At 37.0% G+C, this 22,454-nt stretch overlaps 1 protein-coding gene across 6 annotated transcripts in view; it reads right to left on the bottom strand.

The window, feature by feature from the left end:
- The window catches only part of LOC311092864 (centrosomal protein of 95 kDa-like), a 198,381-nt gene that overhangs the window by 99,354 nt on the left and 76,573 nt on the right, over window positions 1-22,454 (bottom strand). For all 6 annotated transcript variants that reach the window (XM_084129859.1, XM_084129861.1, XM_084129860.1 and 3 more), the window contains 4 exons: window positions 14,393-14,595; window positions 13,828-13,885; window positions 13,486-13,553; window positions 13,067-13,206 (listed from right to left, as the gene is read on the bottom strand). In XM_084129859.1, coding sequence (XP_083985985.1) covers window positions 13,067-13,206; window positions 13,486-13,553; window positions 13,828-13,885; window positions 14,393-14,595 — 469 coding nt within the window. The remainder of the gene's footprint in view (window positions 1-13,066; window positions 13,207-13,485; window positions 13,554-13,827; window positions 13,886-14,392; window positions 14,596-22,454) is intronic.

Below are 22,454 nucleotides of genomic sequence, written 5' to 3'. Positions count from 1 at the left end.
CTTTCATTTTCATCACCATCTATACAAAAGGAAATAATTTTGTACATTAATGTAAATATGAACCATGTAACAAACTACACTGAATTCTGAACAGCAGAAAATAGAGCATATTGCTGCCTGTTGTTTGTGTTTTGTTTTTTTTGTTTTTTTTAATTGTGTTTATTGCTGAAACCTTTGCTAGTGTTCTGGAAGAATGACTTAATTGGAGACATGAATGAAGTGTTTTGGTAGTTTTAGTACATTTTGAATGTGATCTAACTCTAATATAGTATGCTTTGTAGTTATATACATTCCAAGGGGGAGGGATTACATAGAGGTGGAGATTCTGAACAAAGCATGCAAATTAAGTATACAGGTTAAGGTAACACCCTAGACTGAGGGTCTGGCCCATCCTAATTCAATCAGCATAAGGCTCCAAGAGCCATTTGGGTCCGAAAGCCATTTGCAGAACAAAAGGTGAGATTCTCAGTGAATCATTCGTGTGCTAATCCCATCAGTCTGACAATAAGGAGAGAACACAAACTGCAACTTTGCTGAGATCTTAACCTTAAAAGATTCTTTAGCATGATGTTATGTACAGAAGCATATTTGAAATATATTCTTAAATTTGTAACCCTTCAATGTTCAAAATTGAAACCAAATGAAGAAATAAAAGCATTCCCCTGACTTACTGCTGCGGTTGCATTTTATTTATCTCGAGTCTAGGTCATTGTGTATATTTATTATGAATCATTGCTAAGAATAATAAAAAATAAATAAATAACTCCAGTGACTTTTGTTAGCAGCAGGTTGGCCCTATATTTTGAAACTTTTTAGTGACATTATGAAATTGTCATTACATTCAGAGATAGGCGAGTCTTTGTTTAGCAAAATAATTTCACGCTCATGCCTATTACTGCTTAAACTGCTAACATTACATTTAGCAATATTTCACATTCAGACTATCTCTGGATATAATGGCAATGTTCATAATAACACTAAAACACCAGTTATTGTCATAAAAATACACTGTAAAAATATTTTGAAGGCCAAAACTCAGTTTTATGTTGATTGTTGCATTTAAAACATTCAGTTGGTTCAATAAGAACACCCCATTCTGCGTGAGTAATGTTCAAACTGATAGAGGTGGAAGATCTGTTATAATAACTGGTACATTATATAATGTTCCCCTGATATTAGCGAATATTTATGCCCCAAATTGGGACGATGTATCGTTTATAAAATCTATCTTAACCAATCTCTCCAATTTGACCACACATAAATGAATCCTAGGAGGAGACTTTAACAGTGTGCTCCACCCCACTATGGATCGGTCTTCAAAAACGCCCTAGAAATTAACCAAATCTGCCATGTTTATTAATACTTTAGACATTAATAAAGACATACAAATTCTCAGATCCCTGGCGTTTTTTATATCCAAATATTAAACAGTTCTCTCTTTTTTTCCCCAGTTCGCTCATATTCACGAATCGACAACTTTTTAATAGATGATAAACTTTTAACTTCTCTAACTGACTGTAAATATGAATCTATTGTAATCTCGGATCACAGTCCAGTGGTTTTAAAATTAGCTTTTCCCAAATCGCCAATTCGGAAAGACATGGCGCTTTAATAATTTAATTCTTTCTGATTCATCCTTTGTAGATTTTATTAATAATAGAATTGATCTTTTCTTATCCATTAATGATACCCCAGATATCAGCAAAGCCACACTTTGGGAGTCTTTAAGAGTCACACTCTAAGCCTATATTAGGGGGGAAATAATCCCTTTTTTCATCGTGGGAGAGGAAAAAAAGAAGCCAGCAACTAAATGACCAATCAGATTAAACAATTGGACTTGAAATTTGCAATCAACCCCTTAACCGAAGTTTTAAGTGAAAGAACAAAGCTGCAGACAGAGATTGATCTAATAACATCCGAACAGGCAGAAAGACTTCTGCTTCAATCTCATTAAATTATATGAACTCAGATAAATCTGAAAACCCTAAAGAACAGGGAGGGATGGCTCTCCCAAATTTTCAATTATATTATTGGCCTTGTAACCTAAGAGCTCTGACTTACTGGCAAGGTTCACATCACATAAATCACTTACCAGACTGGGTCCAGAAAGAATCCTCAGCCTGCCTGCCTTCCTTCCTCACTTCCAGCCCTCATTTTCTCACCCTTACCACTTGGTCTAGATTAGTGTTCTTCAACCCTGCAGGCTCCTGAAGGACCCCCAACACTGCACGTTTTCTTTGTCTCCCTAATCAAACACACCTGATTCAATTCATCAGCTCATTATCACATGGGTTAATGAGCTGATGAGTTGAATCAGGTGTGTTTGATTAGGGAGACAAAGAAAACGTGCAGTGTTGGGGAGTAACGGAATACATGTACCGGCGTTACGTATTCAGAATACAAATTATGAGTAACTGTATTCCGTTACAGTTCCAATTTAAATAGTTGGTATTTAGAATACAGTTACATTGTTGAAATCAATGGATTACATGACGATACTTCTCTGTTTCACGAGTTTATTCACTCTCTAAATAAATTAAGGTAACTCCATGCATTTCCCAGAAGCCCCAATATGAAAACGAAAAAAAATGCGCGGTTTGCGTGATCAGTCACAATGGAGTCGGAAGAGGAGCAGCGGGAGCTAGAGGTAGAGATGGAGCCGGAACAACAGAGCCAGGGCAAGAATGCGTTTATATCTTGGAAATTCAAACAGCATTTCACATTAAAGAAAGAGAAGGGAGAACGAAATATAACTGTGCAGTGCAACCTCTGCTTGCCAGCAACCAACCTCCTTTCCGCGTCCAAAGACTCCACCTCAAACCTGAAGAAGCATCTTAAAGTAGGCTACGTTTTTTTTTTTTTTAAATACGTAGACCTACACCACAAAACTAGTTGAAGATAATTTTTTTTTAAATTGGTCAATTCCAGGCAGCGTTATGGACGTGACATTTGCAGTCAAAACTTGAAATATAAATTCTCAGAAAATGCATTAATACCAATAGTGAAACGTCTGTCCATACTCCCTTAATAAAGGAGTCCAGACATTAGAAAAAGATCGGTCTACATGCGTTTTATATTTAATATGAGGGAAATAAACATGCGTGACACAAACAAATCTTTAACTTTTAGCTGGCAAAATATATATTTTTTTTAATTCTATGAATTACACTGCGCAAATACTACTCACCGGATGAAGAAGGGTTGGCTCTCCACAGAACATAAAATATTCATTATTTTATTTTTCGTATTCGCATTTATGAGGAAAAAACAATGTTACGGTCGTGACAGTTCTCCGTTACGGACGTGAGCGCTCTGAAAGCGGCACTAAAAGACTGCTTTAAAACTTTCACAGAGACCTCAAACAGAAAGCACAAAGCCTTTCTTTAAAGTGAATTTCGTTTTGTATTAATTGTATCTTAATTTGAATCAATGTTTCATCAACCAATTGCCTGGATTTAATAAGTAGCAGCCTAAATATCAGACAACAGATAATCAGGACACGGAGGCACCGGCGCATGAACTGGAGCAATTGTCTCATGAATGAACGTTTCACACATACTCTGTTCGCAGTGCGTATTAGAGGCTGACATTTTTTCGGGAATCCCGCGGGTCATGGGAATCCCGCGGGATGGGAAACAAAATCACTATTAATCACGGGATTGGGACGGGACAGGAAAAAATATCAGCGGGAGTGGGCGGGACCGGGAATCGTAATAAAACTATGATACCCAACTTTATACACAAATATACAGTTTATATAAATAAACTCTATATTTAAATTTTGAACTAAATTATATTTGCCCTTTCTCTTTATGCTCTCCTGTTTGCTTTGGTGTGGCTGGTAAAGCGAATGACGTGCTCCACACACGCATGAGACACGCTTTTCACACGCTCTCACGCCACACATTACATCCATTTTCTCACGCACAGAAAAATCGCAAAGCAAAGAGGACACGGAGACCGACAGACTAGACAGAGCAGGTTACTTTATGATATAAAAAAATCTCAGCTCTCAGATTCTGTCAATTTTATTACGAAATTCAAACAATAAATACCGTTTTGGCGCTTGTAAATGTTACGTGACAGATCCCTAGCACACGTGAACCGATCATCTCTACTAGCTAATAGTTAATAAAGACGAATGAACACTGTTGAAAGATACAGTACAACTTACCGAAATGTATATTCCTCATACATAATATCGATCAATCAGTGTTTTTCATCAGCGTGAAGAGGTCAATAACATAGCTGGAGAACAATTATGTCACATTTACCTCAGGAAAGCCATTTAATGAACATAATATAGGCTTATAGCACGTAGTTGGCAAGAAAAAAAATAGCTATAGAGAGTATTTTGCTAAATATGTGTTCTATATTATTTATTATATTTTTACTTGTATCATTAAATAAAGTTGTTATTATAATAATAAAAAAACGCATTATATTTAATTTGAGTTATTTTTAACCTTAAATAATAGCCTACTACCAGCTGATAGGGCTCTCTGTATGTTTACAGCATTAGGTGAGTTGTTGTTTTTTTCTTGAGAAAAAATAACGCCTATCTTGTGTAGCCTACCTAATATTTATCCAAATGAGTCAATATTATATCAAATCACAATAATTGAATTGAATTGAAATAATAAAAAAGCTTACCAGATATTGTACCATGTAAACATTGTAACATGTTGTCACTAAACCTAATAAAAATCAGTTTAGTTACTAAAATGTTAGTGACAATCACAATACACTTATTGTGATGCATTTTTTTTTACTGTAACTGACAGATTCCGGTCAAAAAAACACAACACGGGAGTGGGAGGGAATAGGAGTCATTCTTCTGGGATTGGGACGGGATTGGATGTTTTTTCGTGGGATTGGGACGGGACAGGATTTTTTTTGTGGGAGTGGGACGGGAGAGGTTTGAAAATCCACTCCCGTGTCACCCTCTAGTGCGTATGCGTGCATATTTTTTTCCGTACCCAATGTTAACAGGTTAGAGCTTTCACACTGCACGGGGATGCGGTCCGTTTATCCGTTCCTGTTGCGGTGCATATACAGCAGTGCAGCGATCGTTTCCACACTGAGTCTATTTCTGCTGTGCTGCACGCGCTGAATTAAAGTGACAGCGCATGTTTTGTGGTCAAAATGAACACAGATTGAGCTGAAAATGTAGTAATTTCACCATAAATGTATTTAATTAAATACTGCTTTTTTTCACAGTCATCTTTTTACTTTAAGACCGGGGTAAAGCAAAAATCTACAGTTTACCCTCAACAAGGCGAAATAATGAAAAACACTCGTCTGATTCGTGGAGGTTGAAAAACAAGTTTTTTGTGGCATGCAAGATTTATTGTATTAAAATTGAAATGCAAAAGAAAAAGGCATGATAGATAGTCGGCTGTTTTTGTCAATTTTAAGTTTTAATTTAAATTTAAATTGTTTTAATTTTAATTTTTGTTACCACTTGCTTGAACAACTTAATATAGGCCTATAATCTATATAGAAGTAATGCATTGATTATACGTTGTTTAAATTGTTTAAACTTGAAAGTTGAATACGTCTATTAAAGAGTGCATATGTGTAGGCTACAAAGAGAATTGCACCGGTGATGAAACTTTTTTAAAATAAAAGTTGCTGATAACTTCTGGATTTGAAATACAAATATTGTGTATGTGTTTGTGGTACAGCCGCGGATCAGTTACACACTGCAAACACATGTGAAAGCACTATAGCGCGTGCTGCTCTTGTAGGCTACCGCATACGCACCGCAACACGCAGCGCATACGCACTGCACACGGAGTATGTGTGAAACGGGCGCTCAGCGTACAAGGTAGTGGCCCTGCTTGCCTCACAGACATGTCTACTTTTAAACAAAACAATTCAACACGAAAGAACTGCTCTCTGCATATGTAATCCGTATGAAATGTGCATTTCTCTCTGGCGCGTTCACTAGGCTACTGCGAAGATTGCAAGTCAGCATCTTCAACTTCATCTTTGTAGCCGACCCTGACAAAGAAAACACTTGTTTATTAATAAACAATTAAAATATCTCCTTTCTATATTTGACATATAATTATTACTTTTGCCGGTTCTTTGTGACAGCTTTAAGGTGCTTTATACGCGTCACCACCGCATCACCGCACCCGCAAGAATAGGACTGTTTATTAAGCAGGATTTGATGGCCGACACTTATAAAATGCAATTCAATGTGGAAGTAATCCAAGTATTCAGAATACGTTACTCAGATTGAGTAACGTAACGGAATACGTTACAAATGACATTTTTGGTCATGTATTCTGTAACGAAATAGATTTTGAAAGTATCCTTCCCAACACTGGGGGTCCTTCAGGAGCAGGGTTGAAGAACACTGGTCTAGATTTCTCACTTGTTGCACCCTATGGTTTGGAACCAAATTCGCAATTTTTTTGGATGGCAGAGAGGTTCAATTTGTGCCCCAGTTGCCAGAAATCATCGATTCACTCAGCCTCTAAATGACCAGGCATTCTTGCTATGGCAAGAAAAAGGAATCTTAACATTCAAAGATCTTTTCGCTGATGGTTCCTTCTTATCTTTTGTGCAATTAGAATACCTAAAACCCACTTTTTCAGATATCTACAGGCACGCGATTTCACATGCAAAAATTTTATCTCTTTTCCTTCCCATCCCGATCCAAACCCTATTGACCTACTCTTTCCTGATGACCCGGAGCAAAGGGGCACTATTTCTAGCTTATATATAAAACTTATATCATTATTATCCACTTCTGTTAATGCACAAAGAGATTCCTGGCAAATGGACCTCAATATTTGTCTGACAGACGAGGAATGGAATGAGGCTAAATGTAGAATCCACGGCTCTTCTATCTGTGCTAGACAGCCTTATTCAATTCAAAGTGGTACATAGACTTCATTTATCCAAGGCCAAGCTGGCAAAGATGCATTCCTCTGTTGACCCTACATGTACAAGATGTAAGCAGTCCCCTGCTACCTTAGCTCATATGTTCTGGTTATGTCCTAGGCTGTCTGTTTTTTGGTCGCAGATTTTTGTATCTTATTGTAGAATATTCAGTAAAGATGTTTGTGCAAATCCTTTAACTGCCATCTTTGGTATTGTGTGTGAAAAAAAACACTTTGTCAAAAAGTGAATTGGACTGTATAGCCTTTACTTCTCTGCTGGCAAGGCGCTTAATTTTGATTAATTGAAAACAGTCCTTCCCCCCTTCTTTTAAACAGTGGGCCAGAGATGTGTTACAATTCCTGAAATCCATAAATTATCTCCAAAACCAATTATAACTGTAACTGGACGAATTGATGCTGTCGTCAGGTTTTGCTTTTGATCTACTAATGTTATTCTTTCTCTTTCTCTTTATATACACGATGTAAAAGCACAATGTATGTCTGTATGCATGTTGTGTTGTTGGTTGTGTGTGTTGGTTGTGTTGTTATGTGAATATGTATGTTGATTGATGTTTAAATAAAAATGGGAAAAAAAAAAAAAAATCTTCAGTTGATTCAACTAAAGTGGCAGTGTTAAAATACATTGAGTTCATATTAGGGATACCTATGGCTAACCTGTTAACTGACAGTAAGAATTTTGATATATTATTACGCAGTAAACAGTTAAAAAGATAATTTAAGTAATTTTAAAACTAAAGTAATACACTACACATATCAGTCAAAACTGATAAAATCTAAAATATTGTTAAATACAACTACAACATTGTTTACAAACCTATTACAGGGGTTAAAGTGGAAAAAAATCCTGAGCCTGAAATTTTTTTTTGGGGGGGGGGGGGGGGGGGGCTTCATTGGCACCATTTATTTTCAAGCATGTTAATGGCATATTTTTATGAATGAAGACCAGTATCGCTGATATAGCTACTTATGTCTCGATGAAAATGTATTTTTCCAAAATTTGAAACATTTATTAGGCTTAAAAAAATAACAACTTTTAATTTAAGTGAACTTAAAACAATCCTCACTTAAACCCATAATAAATGTCATATTTACCTGTACCTTACCTGTCTAACCGATGTGAATTATATAGAAATTGAATACGTTTATAAAACAGTCCGCACTGCATAAATTATAAATGAAAAATAGATTAATCCTTAAGCGTTGAGCAGTTAGTAATTTTCTCTGTTCCCATTGTTCTTTGGTTAACTTTACTAACTGAGAGAATTGCTGTCACTTTAATACCCGCCGCTGCTGACAGGATCTCACGCATCTCATTCTCTACTCTTTACTTCCATTTAAGATTGTATTTAACTCATTTGACTGTTCTTGTGAAGATACTTGACAAAACTGACATTTTGGCATAAATGTGTGTGTTATGGTTCGTTCAAACGCGAAAGAGAACTCGATGGCGCGCTGTCGACTGCGACACTGGCGCGCGTCTTTCTGTATGTATGTGTGTGTGTGTGTGTGTGTGTTTCAGGAGGACATTCACTGACAGCGCGTTCTCTTTTGTCTTCTCGCGCATTGATAGTTTAAAACATTTGCGTGAAGGAGAGCATGATCATATAACCCAAAGGATGAGAGAAAGAACGGACGCTGCGATAAATATTTTAACACGTTAAAGCTGGACAAAAATTAATCGCATGTGTTTACGTTGACAGCACTAACGTTAGGCTACTTGTCATACATTGCTGACAGAAAATGCTGCGGTTTAAAGTGGACTCGTTTTCATGGTAGGCCTACACAGAATGTTTTTTTTTTTTGTAAGCTACACAGAATATTTAATTAAATATTAAAATTAAATATTTAGCCAAGTCTGAAGTTACCAAGCAGCAGTGTATGTTAATGTTAGCTCAGTTATCAACAGGTGTAACGTTAGACAGAAAATATGATTATCCTGATCTGAGCTAATTTACTGAATCAACCAACTCACATCTCCTTTCTTTCTTTTCATCCATGATGACATTAAAGTCACCTGTTATTGTTTCTGGCGTTTCATCGCTGTCTGTGCCGCAACCGCTACTTGCTCATTAGAACATTCAGTGAGCTATTTTACACAGGCTCGGTCCTGCTCCTCCGTGGCAATGACGGCGTGCGGTTAAACATCATAACAAACGAATTTGAGTGGGGGTGGGGGGGGGGGACAACGGGATTTTGGAAAGTGTCCCCATAGGAAATTACGCCCGTGGGTAGGACATCATCCCCAAGCTTCATGAACTAGCGCTCCTTTCACCGACAACGCTAACGTGATGTATAAATCTCAATCACACTGTGTTGCCAGGCCCCGCCCTGCTCTGCTTCTGATAGGCTTGTAACGTTAGTAGAGCTGCGTTCCTTTCATATGATTGGTAGGTGAAATCAATTGACTCGAAAATATTAAACCGCATGCAAGTTCCAATTTTTTTTTTTTTTTTTTTTCTCACGGCCGCACGCCGGAGATCCGGCACGGTGCCGGAATACTTTAAGCCCTGCTATTAACACTAAAAAGGCTGTATTATGCAAGCCAGGCCAGTAGTTGATGTCGCTACACCCCGTGGGCACATAATATGCATACGTGAACATGTTATACGCATGTGCATGACGTACCATTTTCACAAATTCATGTTTTTGTTGTTTACATGCAGATGGTAAAGGCATTGTTTTCAAAACCTTGCACTTTGAACCTCGTTTTCCCCAAAATGGCATTTTCGTGTAAATGAACGGCCAAAATGCATGAAAAGTTTTCCATTTTTCGTGTACTTTATTTGCACTTTAGTTTTGTTCATTTGAGTAGGCCTATTTATTATATTTACACATATATTTTATTCTGGTTTACTGTGTTCACAGAAGCACTGCTGGTGCTTGATGTGACGGTGTGTGAATCCTCATGTTCTATTGTTTATGCTGCTATTTGCACATGTAAATCTACATTTTTGAGGTATTTTAATGAGTCACAGACACTTATCTATTCTAATTCCATTTAATTCTGATCTAACCTTCTAATCATGTCAGTTAACTGATGATGACTGGTTAACAAGCATCAGCTGTCAGTAAGAAAAAAAATGTTAAATGAACATCCCTACTTCATATATTTCAATTGAACCAACTAAAAATGTTCAGAGCAGCAAGTCAACATAAAATTTTGAGATTGCCCTCCAAAATCTTTACAGTGTGTTTGTGATGGCACGAAATGTGCAAAGCAGCCAAACAAGTATTATTCTTTACCATCCGACTGTGGACCAAGTTCATTTTGATTAATAAAATCATTATTCACTGTATAAAGTAGTGACCTGAAATTGTTACCTTAAAGAGCTATTTATATATTTATATATATATATATATATATATATATATATATATATATATATATATACACATTTATTTATTTAATGATTCATGTACAGTCAGACATGCGGTCATCTCAAAATGTATTGCTGTTTGTGTCAGTAAATCAAACCAGTGACTAAACAGTCCACTTCTCATTGTTTTTCTTAGTAGGATGAAAATAATGTTACTGAAACTGTGATTAAATTACAGACAGTAAGTGATCAACGAAGGCTCCCTTTATAATCGCTGGAGCTGTCAATCAAACAGCACAAGTTTATTGGTGACTGAGTTCTGGACTCTCGCCAAAACTCCCGTTGTAACGAATCGTGTTTACACCATGGTTTGCGCTGTTAGTTATGATGAAAGCATTTGTTAAAGTATTGAGTTTCAATGATGAGATCACTGCATTCACGTGCTCAACATGTCTGTGATCAGCTACAATGTTCATCAATGCAACCTTTCATGCCACAATTCAAATATAATGCTATAGATCTAAATATAATGCTATAATCAACACTTTTCACGATTAGTTAACCTTGTGAGCTGTAATAGTAAAAACGTGCTAAAAGTTTAGAGCAGAGGTCTTCAATCCTGCTCCTGGAGGGCCACTGTCCTGCAGAGTTTAGTTCCAACCTGCTTCAGCACACCTGGCCTTTGAATATTCAAGCGATTCTGAAGAGCTTGATGAGCTGATTCAGGTGTGTTTGATTAGGGTTGGAACTAAACTTTGCAGGACAGTGGCCCTCCAGGAGCAGGATTGAAGACCTCTGGTTTAGAGTATGTCTCTCTCTCTCTCTCGACTCGCAAGAGAGTTCCACATGTAATACTTATTTCATATGCAAAGATGAACACTGAATTCTCACAGCAGACACACCACTTCAAACGAGCGTTCAAATCAGAGGGCTAAAAATCAGGGTAGAAAAAATGCCTTTTATTTCTAAATTATGACCATTTTCAATGTAAAAATCATACTAACATTCTAAATGTGCACCCCAGGAAACATTATGAAACAATAAAACAATGCAGTTTATGACCTACTTAATACAGTGAGGAAAATAAGTATTTGAACACCCTGCTATTTTGCAAGTTCTCCCACTTGGAAATCATGGAGGGGTCTGAAATTGTCATCGTAGGTGCATGTCCACTGTGAGAGACATAATCAAAAAAAAAAAATCCAGAAATCACAATATATGATTTTTTAACTATTTATTTGTATGATACAGCTGCAAATAAGTATTTGAACACCTGTCTATCAGCTAGAATTCTGACCCTCAAAGACCTGTTAGTCTGCCTTTAAAATGTCCACCTCCACTCCATTTATTATCCTAAATTAGATGCACCTGTTTGAGGTCGTTAGCTGCATAAAGACACCTGTCCACCCCATACAATCAGTAAGAATCCAACTACTAACATGGCCAAGACCAAAGAGCCGTCCAAAGACACTAGAGACAAAATTGTACACCTCCACAAGGCTGGAAAGGGCTACGGGGAAATTGCCAAGCAGCTTGGTGAAAAAAGGTCCACTGTTGGAGCAATCATTAGAAAATGGAAGAAGCTAAACATGACTGTCAATCTCCCTAGGACTGGGGCTCCATGCAAGATCTCACCTCGTGGGGTCTCAATGATCCTAAGAAAGGTGAGAAATCAGCCCAGAACTACACAGGAGGAGCTGGTCAATGACCTGAAAAGAGCTGGGACCACCGTTTCCAAGGTTACTGTTGGTAATACACTAAGACGTCATGGTTTGAAATCATGCATGGCACGGAAGGTTCCCCTGCTTAAACCAGCACATGTCAAGGCCCGTCTTAAGTTTGCCAATGACCATTTGGATGATCCAGAGGAGTCATGGGAGAAAGTCATGTGGTCAGATGAGACCAAAATAGAACTTTTTGGTCATAATTCCACTAAACGTGTTTGGAGGAAGAAGAATGATGAGTACCATCCCAAGAACACCATCCCTACTGTGAAGCATGGGGGTGGTAGCATCATGCTTTGGGGGTGTTTTTCTGCACATGGGACAGGGCGACTGCACTGTATTAAGGAGAGGATGACCGGGGCCATGTATTGCGAGATTTTGGGGAACAACCTCCTTCCCTCAGTTGGAGCATTGAAGATGGGTCGAGGCTGGGTCTTCCAACATGACAATGACCCGAAGCACACAGCCAGGATAACCAAGGAGTGGCTCTGTAAGAAGCATATCAAGGTTCTGGCGTGGCCTAGCCAGTCTCCAGACCTAAACCCAATAGAGAATCTTTGGAGGGAGCTCAAACTCCGTGTTTCTCAGCGACAGCCCAGAAACCTGACTGATCTAGAGAAGATCTGTGTGGAGGAGTGGGCCAAAATCCCTCCTGCAGTGTGTGCAAACCTGGTGAAAAACTACAGGAAACGTTTGACCTCTGTAATTGCAAACAAAGGCTACTGTACCAAATATTAACATTGATTTTCTCAGGTGTTCAAATACTTATTTGCAGCTGTATCATACAAATAAATAGTTAAAAAATCATACATTGTGATTTCTGGATTTTTTTTTTTAGATTATGTCTCTCACAGTGGACGTGCACCTACGATGACAATTTCAGACCCCTCCATGATTTCTAAGTGGGAGAACTTGCAAAATAGCAGGGTGTTCAAATACTTATTTTCCTCACTGTATATAACAAGCCCTGAAAAAACAAATATACACATTCACAAGTAAAGTCACTCCATGAATTGCATTGTCATTCAGTCTATTTTAACTGTTTATATGTTTGTGTGTTCTTTTGTTCCCTCTCACCAATTTATTTTAATGTGATTGCATTTCTTACCCAGCACCTTGACTCTCGTCATTATGCATAACGCAAATTTCTGCTGATCTGTTAGCTTGCTCTTCCTCTCTCTCTTCTTTTTCCACTACCTCTCTGTGTCTGCCTGGCTGGGTGCAGAACAGGATCGCTCTTGTGTCCACCTGTGCTCAGAAAACAGACAACTCATCGATAAATCTGGTTGCCTAATTTATACATTAGAAGACAGCTTTTCTGGATAAATTGCACTCCATCAATTGATTGACATACATTTTCAAGGCCAACATGCCAAATGAAAAGAGAAGTGTTGAGAATAAAAAATGTTGATGACCTCAACAAGCAGTACTAACACTAGCAGAATCTTCTCTGATATGTTTATATTACATTGTTTCAGGAGGACAATGCTGTTTTAGTACTCAAGCAAAAAGTGGTGAGTAGCCCACCTTTCCCTGATCCTCAGATTCTTCTGAATGGACTACCCTCTGACATAATTCAAATTTCTCTGTCTCCACTACAGAAAAACACAAAATTAGCATTTCCATTTAAAAATAAATAAAAATAAGGATGGATTAATAATAACTCATAAAATAATTCATAATAAACTCAAGGATTACACTAGAACTTGAAAATGGCATTTAAAACTTTCAGACCGATTACTGCACATCACTCTACATGCATGTCTTAACATGTAATGTCATCTGCCCACATAGCAGTTTGCGGAGAATGTGGCATAAATCTTTCAGTAATGTCTGACAAAGAAATGTAAGGTAACCCAAGGGAATTACTGGAAACAGCAGTGTTCAACTCTCCATTGATCTGAACCCATTCAGATGAGTGACCGATCTGTAAGACAAAGAAGAAAAGTAGAATAAGAGATGGGGCCAGAGATGAGCTTCATGAGAACTGGAAATATCAGCAGAAAAGTTCATACATTTAACTGCACTCTACTTGCAAAATGGCACCGTTTCCAACTGTATTATTGTGCATCTCAAATGCATACAACTCACATAACAAACGTAATAATTAGAATCAGATACATAAATGATTACGTTTTTACATCACTACCAGGAATAACCCAGGTTCCCTTGCTTTGCCGGTTTTTACTGGTTTGCATATAAACCAGGATAATGGGTTAATTAAATAAGCTGAGTTTTGGGAGTGATCAGCTTATTAGTGTGCATGTAAACATGCTTAATTCACTGAGTACAAACACCTGTCAATACACCAACAAGAATTCTTCAATTTCAAGTGGACAATCAACAATTATCAATCATTTAGCTTTTGCTCATCACTGTCATTTACTATGATGAATACATTATGATGCAGTAGTGCTGAATTTAAAATGTTAACCTTGTGACATGAGTTTTCTGGTTGCTGTATGGTCTGGTCTTCAGAAAACAGGGCCATGTCAGTGGAGGAAGGGGGTCTCTGGGTGGTGGTCTGGTAGGAAGGCTGGAGAGGAATGGTGGGCCAGAGAGATTCTCTCAGGAGGGTGGTTTGCGTGCTCACTGCGTTCTCTAAGGTTTCCACTTGAGGAAGGACAGCAGGCAACACTTAATTTGAAAAGGTTATATAGTGTTAGCTCAACATCCGTTTTTGGAAAAAAGCTGAAATACGAATTCAATCAAGAGAAATGATAATGCGGATTTCTCTCCTCCTCTATAGAAATATGATGCGATTGTCAGTGTACAATAATGAAGTATTCTTCTTAACTGTACTTTTCCCAAGTTTCTGAAACTATATTGTTTTGCTAAAGATTATTAGCAATAAAGCACTAAAAGCGCCAAGCACCTGATTGTTTTTCTAAAGATTAAGCCCTATTGTTTTCCTAACACCTGTTTTACTTTTGCAGTGCATATGCAGTATACTTTTTTTCATTGCCCATGCTCAGTGCCAAGACAGCATTCACACTGCACACAGAGGTGGAGCGGCAATGCATTTTTGAGACACTTGCATCTCATCAGAAAGCGACAATCATGTGATGGGCTGCAGGTTGGAGAACAAAGTCAGGATTTCTGGTGTAAAGATTAAAAGGGATCTAAAAATAAAAGGGATTTTTTTTTAAAAGGGGTCATATTATGCTTTTTAAGGTTTTCCTTTTCCTTTAGTGTGTATCTTACCTAATGTATCCGTGTGTGCGCATGTATAAGATCTGCAAAGTTACAAATCTCTTAGTCTCCCACAAAAGGGAATTAATCTAATAGAGAACACTGCTTCAAACCTGCCTAAAAAGTTCTGTTGTTGCCATTTTGTGGAGGCGCTGTGTGTTTGGATGAATCTTGGGCTCCAACTTATACAGTTATGCCAACGACATTACAATTGCTTTAGAAGTCTTGGAAGCTGAAGCTCATGTTTATGGTAAGGGGCGTTACATTTACGACATACGCCCAATTACAACGCACTGGCTCAGCTGGCCAATCACATCACTCTGGGCTTTTTGGAAGGTGAGCTTTGTAGAAATCAGAGCAGGTCAGCTCAGTCAGGTCCCCAGTACAGTAGTCACGCGAGCTAACTCAATACGCATCATGACATCATTAGATGTTTTGAAAAATGCTAAACGTTATTTAAATATATTAGCTGATTGAGGCACACCCAGAATTTCAGACAAAACGGAAATACTGCAGGTACTGCAATAATATGTATGAGAAAAATAATGTTTTTGAAAATTAAAAGCATGTTAAGCTGTTCTATTACACCCAACAACTAACAGACATTCACATTCAGATGGGATTAGATTTCTCAGATGAGTGAGAAAAACACAGACATAGAAGTCAGCCTTAAAATCTCCACAAATTTCTCTAACGTCCTCCATGAAAACTAGTCCTGTTCGAATAGGCTTTATAGTCCAGATCATATGTGAAAAAAAAATTATGTTCACTTTTTCACAGAGGTGGAAAATAACTAATTACAAATACTTTCGTTAGTACAAATACTTTCGATTTTTTTTATTTATTTAATTGTGGTACTTTTACTTTTACTTGAGTAGAATAAAAATGAAGTATTCAACTTCGCTACATTCAAACCGCGCTTTGACATTTAATCATTGGCGCTCGTATTTTGAATCAGTATTGCTAACGTTTCAATATTTTAGCGAATGCAAGTGAGCTATGCTCATATATTTACATTTTAATTATGGCAACTCCTGAAATGGGTCATCCCATAATACCAGAGCACTGAGCAGTTGAAGTAAATAAAAAAACTTGGCTCATAACATGGACGCAGTTATTGCATGGACGGAGCAAGAACAATGTAACAAGTTAAGTGTCTTAAAAACGTGGACACAGTTCAATTGAATGGTAAAGCTCGCCCTCTTTAACAATCAGGGTACCCCCAGGATCCTCCAACATAAATTCAAGGCTTTTTAAGACCTTTTTAATACCATTTCAAATGAAATTCAATGCCAACTTCGTACCAATTCCGACAGAAGTATGAGGGGAAAATGTCAAATCTGTATACATTTTAAACCCTAAAAAATTATTATGTACAAGTAGACTACTTGAATTAAATAAAACATTTTATTTAAATTATCAGTCATATTTAATACATACGCAGCAGCGTTGTAGCGCGCACGTGTGTAGGCCAATGTTAATTTTGGCAGCCATTTTTGATTTAGTCTTACTCTTCATCTTCAGACGAAAATGCTTATTGGTCTTAGTCACATTTGAGTAATTCTGCCTTTCATAGTTTTAGTTGACGAAATGTGTTTGCATTTTTTGTCAACTTTTAGTCATTACTTTTAGTCAAACTGCAGTTACTTTAATTTTGGCAGCTATTTTATATGTAGTAGGGCTGTGCAATTAATTGAATTTCGATTTCGGCTCCCAACGATTACCAAAATAGTACAATCGAGTAAAACGATTATTTTGCCATATTCTGTTTTGAAAGAACGCTCTAATTTTATCTTATGTTCTGAATGACGCGCGCACGCGCACATCCGCCCCTCCCGATGCCATAAACTCTCTCAGCTCGAATGTTTAAACTGATAAGACTTAAAAGAAGTGAAAATGATAAACTTTAGTTACGATGCAATGCTGGCCCGATTGTGCAACTGACAATTCCGTCATGTCCCGACTCCTGAACGCGAGAGTGTAGTTTCGACGCTTGCCTTATCCAACACATTCAGAGAGAGAGAGAGAGAGAGAGAGAGAGAGAGAGAAGACGCAGCAGCGCTGAACACTCGCGCGGTTTGTGAAATTGCGTCTTGGAGAAAGTTTTAAAATGATTGATTATAATCTGTGTGGATTAATTTAGGCTACTCATACAATCTACATGCTAAAGTGAGTCAATGTTACTTTGCGGGGGAATTTCCCGCATTATAAGTGGTAGACCTGCGGGAATTATTAAAATACTCATTGAAGTATTATCTGTTATATTATTTATTTTAATAGTTCAAAAAGTAGGCTACAATAAATGTTCAAATTTCGAATTTTTTTTTAGCACTTTACAATAAGGTTCATTAATTAGCATTAGTTAACTACCTTAGTTAACATTAACTAATAATGAACAATACTTCTACAGCATTTATTAATCTTAGTTAATATTCATTTCACCATTTACTAATACGTTATTAAAATGAAAGGTTGTATTTGTTAACATTAATTAATGCACTGTGAACTAACATGAACAAACAATGAACAGCTGGATTTCTATTAACTAACATTAACAAAGATTAATAAATACTGTAACAAATGTATTGCCCATTGTTAGTTCATGTTAGTTAACACATTAACTAACGTTAACTAATTAACATTATTGTAAAGTGTTACCGTGTCTTTTTAATAAATGCAACACATTCCCAAAGTCATGTGAAATAATCGTGTTACATAATCGTGATTTCAATACTGAACAAAATAATCGTGATTATGATTTTTTCCATAATCGAGCAGCCCTAATATGTAGTCTTTAGACAGAAAATGTCATAATTATTCTCTCTAGGCCAATTCGATTAAGCTTGAGAAATTAAATTTAAGTTAAAATTAAGCTAACAGGCTGTATTGACATTGCACTCTTTAGCAGTAGCACTTGTGCAATTCTACATATCCCTTTTCCTTAGATCTCCAATTTTTTAGAGTGCCGTACCCCCTCTCTTCCACTTAGACTGCAGTCACATCTTTCCATTAAGGGACAATATTTGCCCCATTTAATCGATTTTTCCATTTCATTTTTCACCTTTATAATACCTTTAAAAAATAAATAATGCTTTAAATAAAACAATGTTCAATAAATATGCAATGTTAAAAAACGTTTAATATTAATAAAAATATGATATTAAAATCGCCAGTAGGTGGCGGTAACTCATTGTCTTTGTCAAAGCCACAGATTTTGTTGCAAAATAGAGCAATAAGCCTTACAATACTGTTTAAAATGTAGTACATCACTTAATGTTACCCTTTTTTTTTTTTTTTTTTTGACTGTTGTATAAAATCAATGTCACATTTGAAATCGTGTGGATAGTCGGGAAACATTGCATCCTTGCTCGCATAATGATCAACATTAAAAACTGCTGTATATCAGCCTGCATTTTGATCGCAGATTTAGTCGCACAAACAGCGTAAGCGGCTCGTGACAGATCTTCTCAAATGAAGATCGCTGAACTCCAGCTTGTCTGTGTTTTCAGATCATCCGCGCTTCTTCAACAATGTAGAGAGAGCGCGCGTGGATGGTTGTGGCCAGATACTACTGAAAAGACCGGGTAGAAAACATGTTCTTTTAACAGAAAAGCTCTGATTAGTAACCATCGTAACGGGTGCGCACGCTTTTGCGCGTTCTTCTATGACGTGGACTCAACGTTACGCGACTAATTTTTAATTAGTCTACATTAGTAACAGTTAATATTAATAATAAGACCTTTGTAACGAAATCCAAGACTTTGTATACCAAATTCAAGGCTTTTAAGGCCTTAATTTGAGATTATCAAATTTAAGACTTTTTCAATGCTTTTAAGACCCCGCGGGTACCCTGAACAATACAGTTAAACTAAATGTACGAAGCAAACTTTGTACAAAGCTGAAAAAACCTCAACAATGGTGAAATAAGATTGCATGATGATACATGTAAAAGTGTAGTCCGTTACTATAGCAATAGTGGGCTCCCTCCCAGCACATTTAAGGTAGAACGAATAAAAAATACCATTTAATTGAACATGTTAACCATACCCCTTTCACTTAACCTTCTTTGCTTTCAATTATGAAATTATTCAAATGAAAACATTCAAATGATCTTACCTTGGACTTACCTTTCAAAATTAGTAATAAAACAATTGCTCTTGACAACAGGGAAAGCTAGTATGTTTGCTTAGCATACCGTCAAACACTACAATTTATGAGTTTAATATGTTTTGCTCCAAAATCACAATACATCTCAGTCATGTTTGAAATTACTTCTGTGGTTTCATGTTGCTTCTTAACACAGAGTGAGAATATATTATTTTATTAAATTCTATGATACAGGCTATGTTGATTAGCATTGCATTAAAGAGTTAGTTCACCCAAAACTGAAAATTAGCCCATGATTTACTCACCCTTAAGTCCTCCTAGGTGTACATGACATTCTTCTTTCAGACGAATACAATCGGAGGAGTTATACTAAAGGGCCCCTATTATAGATTTTTGAAAATGACCTTTCATGTAGTGTGTAACAGCTCTAACTGAATGAAAACATCCTGCAAAGTTTTAAATCTGAAAGTTCACCATATATAAAGTTATTGTCTTTCAAAAGTAAGAGTCGACTCTGAGTCAAACGTCAAGACGAAACATTAGCATATTGCACGCGCAGACACCAGGGAAAACTTGAACCTCAAACTGTCAGCTGATTCCTGTGGATACTGGATAGCATCATGTTGAGGAGAAGCTGTGCTCTACAATGTGAAGGTAAAGCTAGTTTTTTTCACTGCCCAAGGACGAGCATGTGAAGAATCAGTGGTTAAAATTCATCTTTACCACAATACCACAGCAGTATAATCCTAAACTTTTGCTGTGTTCCCTTTATTTTACTGACGACTGCTTCTCAAATCTCGGAATTCAATACAGGATTCGCAAACCGCTTGCTCTTGAAAGATGGTGTTCAAAATACTTAGTTTTGAGATTTATATTGTGTAGGTCTCCTGCTAACTGGCTAACTCACGTTATCACTGTCTTACTTAAATACTTCTGCTAATCAGTTTGTGGGCCACTATTACCTAAAACTGTGTCTATTAATGAAGATTGTCTGTCGTTCTCACTAACGTTACTTTGAGGAAAGATTACGCATGGAGCAAGATTTGTTTTACCAACGTTTATGTTACAACGGTCATTCACGCTAGAGCTCGCCTAATGTATGCACTGTTATTGATAGTTTCCACATGTTCACCACAATACATTAGAAAAATACTCAGTAAATAAATAAGTAGGCCTATAAGTAAAATAATCGGTTTGTTGATGGACCTGCACTTGTTAATGCTGATGGAGAGGAATCACAGTTGCAACATCTCATAATGTACCTCAAACTTAGCAACTTAGCGAATCACTGAGAAACGTCCTGCTCGAGTCGTCCTTGCGATGGAGGTTCGGGTTGAATAACTAGTTATTCCAGTGTTTCATCATCGGACTCGTGCTCGCATTGATATGGTAAAATCGACGCCATTGTTCGGTACTGTGTTTAGTTTACGGTGTAGGAAGCCTCAGGACAAGCAGAGATGACGTTGTCATGGCAATGGACGTTTTGGTTTTCGACGCGCGTGCTGTACGCGGTAAACCAATCACAACAGACTGAGCTGTCTGGCAAATCAAAGCAGAGTAGCTCATGGAAAGGTGGGATTTAGAGAGATTGATTCATCTGACGAGTCGTTTGAGAATCACTGAAAATGTGGTGATGTGCAAATGTATTTTATGAGAAAATTAAACAGTTTTTTGACCTTTGATGCATGTAAACCTGTCGTAGGAGTCTCCAAAACAACATTAGGAAACTTTAAAATAGCATAATAGGGGCACTTTAAAAAATGTCCTGGCTCTTCCAAGCTTTATAATGGGAGTGAATGGCTGGAAAAAAAATGTAAAACCCAAAAAATGCATCCATTCATAAAAATAAAATAAAAATACTCCACACGGCTCCAGTGGGTTAGTAAAGGCCTTCGGAAGCGAAATATTTTTTTTTTGTAAGAAAAATACCCATATTTATAAATTTATAATCTTAAATAACAAGCTTCCGCCAGACGACCGTACGCATACTACACAAATTGACTTGCGCCACAAGAGTAACCAGTGACGCATGTATGACGTAGGATGTAGAAGTATCATAAGCTTAGCGGTTTAACCCCCTGAGGTCGGCTATCGCGCCGGCGCGATAGGCTTGTTTTTTTCCTTATCAGTGCAAAAAAGAATCAAAATACTAATATTAATTTGTATCTTTTATGCTTGTGTTATACATCAATCAATCCTGTTAAGTGTGTATTTTTTTGTGTATACTCATAATAAAAACAAAGTGTTGTGCTTTTTGACAAATAAAGAAAAATAAACACGAAGCGAGTTCTGCCTCCTCTCTGTCAGTTAAGTCCATTCTGAAACGCATCCGAAAATGAACCATAACTCAGCGAATACTCAGTCAAACAGGCATACAGACACACATGCATGAAGCTTGAATTCTCTTCTTTTAAATGAAGTATTTTTTATAAAAAACAAATATTCTCAGTTTATGCAATCTGTATGAAAAGAGCGAGATGTCAGTCGTTATCATCTCAGCTAATTATTTTTAATGTGACCCCGCCCATGGAGAGCGCGCGTTATTCAAACGCAAATGACTGAGGCAATCTGTGAACGCAAATGACTGAGGCAACCTGTGAACGCCCCCATATCAGTTCGAGAAAACACATCAAGCTTATTCAGATCATTGTACTTGTTTACACAGTCTCGCAGCGCTGTGAGGAATAATACTATAATGGAAAATGTACCTCAGAAGTGCTGGTATTTCGAGGAGCAACAGATCCTGAGCTATGGAATACTGTAGTAAGTTTTTTTTTTTCATTCTCAAGTGAATCGCGTTTCTGTGTGTGAATGAATGAACGGCAGAGATGCGCGCTGTTTACCACAACTGGCAAAAGACGGTTTAAATTTGAATTGCGTTTCTGTGTGTGAATGAATGTTTCGCTTTTAGCAAACTGTATTGCTATACTGAGTAAAAATCGACTGAAATATGTTGAAATAAAATGTATTTGTATAAGCAACGTATTAAACTGCAAATTAACATTTAAATTTCTTATAATAAAAACGAAAGTTACTATGTTACAGACATATGAAAGACAACATTTCGTTGATTAGTTTTGGATAGATTATACATTTTTACTGTAAAATATCTGCCACCTCAAATAAGCTTTTGTTTGCCAATTTTTGCTCATATGTTAAATATAGTATGTTTTGTCAAAAATAAAGTAATCAAATAA

Source organism: Abramis brama (assembly GCF_963993115.1).
Source record: "Abramis brama genome assembly, chromosome: 11".
NCBI lineage: Eukaryota > Metazoa > Chordata > Actinopteri > Cypriniformes > Leuciscidae > Abramis > Abramis brama.
This window is presented reverse-complemented; position numbering and strand designations above follow the sequence as displayed.